At 46.3% G+C, this 4,864-nt stretch overlaps 1 protein-coding gene across 1 annotated transcript in view; it reads right to left on the bottom strand.

The window, feature by feature from the left end:
- Positions 1-281: 281 nt before the first annotated feature.
- ALOX5AP (arachidonate 5-lipoxygenase-activating protein) overlaps positions 282-4,864 on the bottom strand; it is a 25,230-nt gene continuing 20,647 nt past the window's right edge. The window contains exon 5 of the mRNA XM_008592329.1: positions 282-741. Coding sequence (XP_008590551.1) covers positions 579-741 — 163 coding nt within the window. The 3' untranslated portion in view covers positions 282-578. The remainder of the gene's footprint in view (positions 742-4,864) is intronic.

Raw genomic sequence — 4,864 nt, forward strand, 5'->3', positions numbered from 1 at the left:
GCAAGGTTAGCTCAAGCTGTGAGGCCCAGATGGCCATTNGCCTGGCATTATCTTATGTTCTTGTAGAGAATTACAGCACATTGTAAACTGCATGATATGGTCAGTGTTTGGAGGAGGGAGGGTGCAGGAGGGTGCATGGTCAATAAAAGATCCTTAAGGAAGTCTATTTGTCCATAGGACAGATAGCATATTTTTTATTATCATCATTTAGGCTGAGGAAAACAAACCAGCATTCAACTGTAGAGAGATACTCACAAAAAAACTCAACCATCAGCCTAAAATATGTCTCTGCAGTTTATTTCAGGAAAACATAACTCTGATCACAAAACATCTTCAGAGAGCGGTATAAGTCAAGAAATACGGAATGGACCTGAGTAACATAATGCCATGTTCCAGGGGCGGTGCTGACACGAAATTATTTTCTTCCTGGAAAAGCAAGGTTAGCTCAAGCTGTGAGGCCCAGATGGCCATTAGATTTACAGCTACCTAAAGAGGAGCAGAGTACTTTAAAGGGTTGAGTTATGGTGACTTGCAGGTATTGATTGGGTGAGAGCACCGGCCCTGTGCTCAGCAGACAGCTAGGGGATGAGAAGCAGAGGGGAGATGGTGGTGGTCACCGCCTTTATGTAGTTTTCAAAGTCACTTCCGAAAAAGAGGACGAGGAAATAATTAGATATACCAGCAAGGGACATGAGGAACAGGAACAGGATGATACGCTTCCCAAATATGTAGCCAGGGGTGCTGGAAAAGAAGGCAAGAGAAAACTGTAGATGTAGCAGAGATGACACCAATTTTGCAAAAAATGTTACCACTTCTAGGTGCATAGGGTTTAAATTATAGCCCCTTTTACTCAGCAATGCTCCATTTACCCATTGACTGCTCATGAAGGATGGAAGTGTCTTAGCTGCTATTAGTCATTGAACATATTTCAAAATCAAGCTCCAAGAACCCACGAGGGCAGCGGGTTCTGCTGGCCATCAAGCGTTCTGACTGAGGATTAGGAACACCATCAACTCATTAAGACCCTCTCTATGGCTGTCCCTCTCAAGGAGTATCTGTAAGAACCGTGCTGGTGGCCGTGTGTATAATGCAGGACTATGTTAGAAGTGATGGTTTAGATGAGCTGCTAAAGCTGGTGGAATCTCCAAGGTGCTTTGGCATTTGAGGGTTTGTTCTGTTCTCCTCAGGCTGCCTGGGAATAACTTGTGTTCTCATGAATGAGAGCTGGGCACACAGCAATGAAAGACAGGCTCTACATTTTTGAGTTCTCTCAAAGGCTCTAAATCCTAAGTGGTTTAGGCAAATTATCAGCCAGCGTCCGGAGGCATTTCCCCAGTGATGTGTGACTGCCTAATGCCCTGGCTTCCATCTTTCCTCTGCAGAACCCTCCTGTGACTCCTGTGGTTGGGCCCCTTTAAGTGGTGCTAGCAGTTTGCAAAGTCCAGTCAAATGACTCGTGCAGGGTGTTAGTAAAGATGCGGCCAGGGCACCCTTTGGCAATCAGGACTGCTCACTCAGAGCAGCCCATTCAACTGAACAGCTGAGTTTATGCTGCTGAGTCCCGTTTCTTGCTATAGAGAGAGCAGAATCTGGCTGCTCTCTCAGAGCAGGTTTAATATTAGAAATGTTATCTATTTGAAAGGCACCCCAAAGGTTCATAATGTAACTAATAATTTTCCTGCAGCAAGAGTGTCGAAGTCACTCAGCAGTTAAACATCAAGCTCCTCACTACTCTAAGTGTGGTCCGTGGACCAGCATCATCAGCGTCTGCTGGGAGCTTGTCAGAAATGGAAAATCTCAGGTCCTTCTCACATCTGGTGACTCAGCGTCTGCATTTGGACAAGCTCCCTCTGTGACTTACAGACACATTAAAGTTAGAAAGTGCTGCAGGCTGGCACCACCCTGCTCCTTGGCCAACTTTGTCCTTCTCTCCTTGGTTTCCTGTTCAAAGTCATGCCATGAAGTGAGACGTTCTATCCCCTTATTAGGGGGGTGGGGAAGGTTGTAAAAGAGAGTGTTGTGAATTGAACTGTGTCCCTCAAAACTCACATGTTGAAGTCCTGACCCTCAGAACCTCAGGATGAGACTGTACTTGGAGATGGTCTTTAAATAGGTAATTAAGGTAAAATGAGATCATATGGGTGGGCTCTAGTCCAATATAGCTGGTGTATTATATGAAAAAGAAATTAAGATGCAGACACACAGAGGGGAGACCATGTGAAGATACAACGAGAAGACGGCTGTCTACGAGCCAAGGGGAGAGGCCTCGGGAGAAACCACCCCTGCCAGCGCCTTGATCTTGGACTTCTAGCCTCTAAGACTGTGAGAAATAAACTTCTGTTATTTCAGCCACCTGGGCTGCGGTACTGTGTTGAGGCAGCCCTGGAAGACTAATATAGAGAACTGTCTGCTAGTGCTGGAAAAGGGACTGGAAAGAAAATGGAGGAATCCAAGAAAGGGATTTTTTTTTTTTTTAAGCCAGAGAATAGAGGGTTCGGATAAATTAAATTCTGAAAAGTCAAATATTGTCTGCTAGTGCTGGAAAAGGGACTGGAAAGAAAATGGAGGAATCCAAGAAAGGGATTTTTTTTTTTTAAGCCAGAGAATAGAGGGTTCGGATAAATTAAATTCTGAAAAGTCAAATATGGTGGTGGCTCAGATTTATCACATAGATGAAGCCACCATATGCTCATTACAGAAACGGGAAAAAGTGATTTGCAAAGCTGTTTTATGCCCGAGACAAAAATCATAGTGAAAAATGAGATGAAACGGAGTGATCTTGAACTTAGATGGGAGTTTGCAAAGGTCTCAAGGCATATCACCCCACAGGAGACAGAGCTGTGGTGCTTTAACTCTTCACAGGCCACACGGAGGGTGCGGAAGGTGAGAGGTCAGTCACAGCTCTGTCACCTGCAGGGCCAAGTGTGCATAAGCCCCGGGGCAGGCACCTCATCAGGTGCCTCATTAAGTCTCTCCAGCTTGGGGCTGGGGCCACAGCCCTGGGGGTGGGCATGGCGTGTGCCGATGAAGAACCTGCCCAGGCTCAGGCAGAGCCACAGAGAACCAGAAACGAGGCAGAGCACAGAAAGGAGAGCTGCGGCTGAGACAGTGCCCACGGAGAATCAGTAGCCCTTGAACTATCAAGACATCTTTTTTATTGTTTCTAAAAGTTGATACATAATTCTCTCTAAATGGGTGGGGAAGGTCAGAATTAAATTATTAAGCATCAATTACATTTCATTTAATTCTCACAACCACCTTGTGATCACGGACATATTATTAACTTCTTTTCCAGCTGGGGAAATATAGAACAGAGAGGTTGAGTGATTTGCCTAAGGTCACACAGACAGGGAGAGGCAGAGTGGGAATTCAGACCTGCAGTGTGAGGCCGGAGTCCTGCTCTTTGCACCACACTGACCTTCTGAGGCCTCCTTCAGGCTTTGGAGACTAGGATTTGGATATTTGTTTTGAAACAACCGTGTCCTCATGCAGCATAAAACTTACATGGGAACATAAAAGAGGCTTTACGCTAAACAGTTCCCATCTAGAATGTGCTGAAGCCTTCCAGGATGAGGTGCTGTGCTGTGGGAGATGATGAACCCAGGTGTCCAGAGACCTGAGTTCCAGCCCCAGCTCAGCACTTTGACCTTGAGCGAGTCACCCCCCACCACACCTCACCAGCACCACCTCCCACCCCACTTCCCAATGTGCCCAAAATATGAGGTAGGAACAGAAAATCTCACAGTCCCTTCTGGTTTAAAAATTCTGTTCTTTACAATAAGGACATGTCACTTTAAACCTGGTGACTTCTAAAGAAAATAAAAATTGTAAGCTCCGGGAGAACAGGATGTTGTCTCCTCCATTCTCTTATAAATCTCCAATAAATTAGAACATCCATAAATATTTGGCAAATGAATGCATCATTCTCAGAAAAGAGGCAGTGAACAGCCTTCAGTGATTCCCAAACTGCAGCGTGTATACAAGTAACCCGAAGAACGTGTTGAAATGCAGATTCCTGGGCCTCTCCTGGCAAAGAGTCTGATTCCATCCACCTGGGGTGGGGCCCAGGAATGTGTATTTTTAATAAGCACCCCAGGCAATTCTGATACAGTTGTTTAGCAGGTTTCACTTTTAGAAACACCAGCCTTCATATCCATGTTCGCACCCTGGACTTCCAAAAGAAGCAGGTTTTTCCTCGGACTCTGATGCAGTAACACCATGGTCCATATTTGGAGGAACCCAGAGACTCTAAAATATTGATGTGTCCGGGGAGAAGTGAGTGTGAGGCCTCAGTCCTCTTGCCTTTTGAAAACTAGGTCCATTATAATTTCTGCAGGGTGAGTTGTTGGTCTCACAATGTGCCCTGACTCTAGGAGATATCGTGGGTCTCCTTGAGGGAAAGGGCTCTGGCAGGTTCACTGTTATTCCCTCAGCAACTGACACAGTGCCTGGCACCAAGCAGGTGGCCAATAAGCATTTGCTGGATGAGGTCGAGTGAATGAGGAAAGAGCAGGCAACTAAGGAGAAGAGGGAGCCGGGAACCTGAGTCCACTGGCCTCAAGAGTCGCTGTCACTGCTCTACCACCATGCAGCTGGGAACCTCATGTTGCCAAGAGCCCCCAGGGGACAGGACTCTGCAGGATGGAAAGAGGGAGCAGCCTAGTGCCAGCCGGGGAAGGTAGGTGACAAAAGGCAATGACAAAAGGCAAATAGGCGTGTAATGTGACACTAGTTGCCACTGAGATTGAGCCCAGACAGTAGCTCAGAATGAATGTGGAGGCAACTAAGTTTCGTCCTTAGCTGCTGTGCTGCAGATGAACCAGACCGCACAGAGCCATGAACTTCTAGGACGGTAAAGGAGAAA

Source organism: Galeopterus variegatus, unplaced genomic scaffold (genome assembly GCF_000696425.1).
Source record: "Galeopterus variegatus unplaced genomic scaffold, G_variegatus-3.0.2 Scaffold7784, whole genome shotgun sequence".
Classification (NCBI taxonomy): domain Eukaryota; kingdom Metazoa; phylum Chordata; class Mammalia; order Dermoptera; family Cynocephalidae; genus Galeopterus; species Galeopterus variegatus.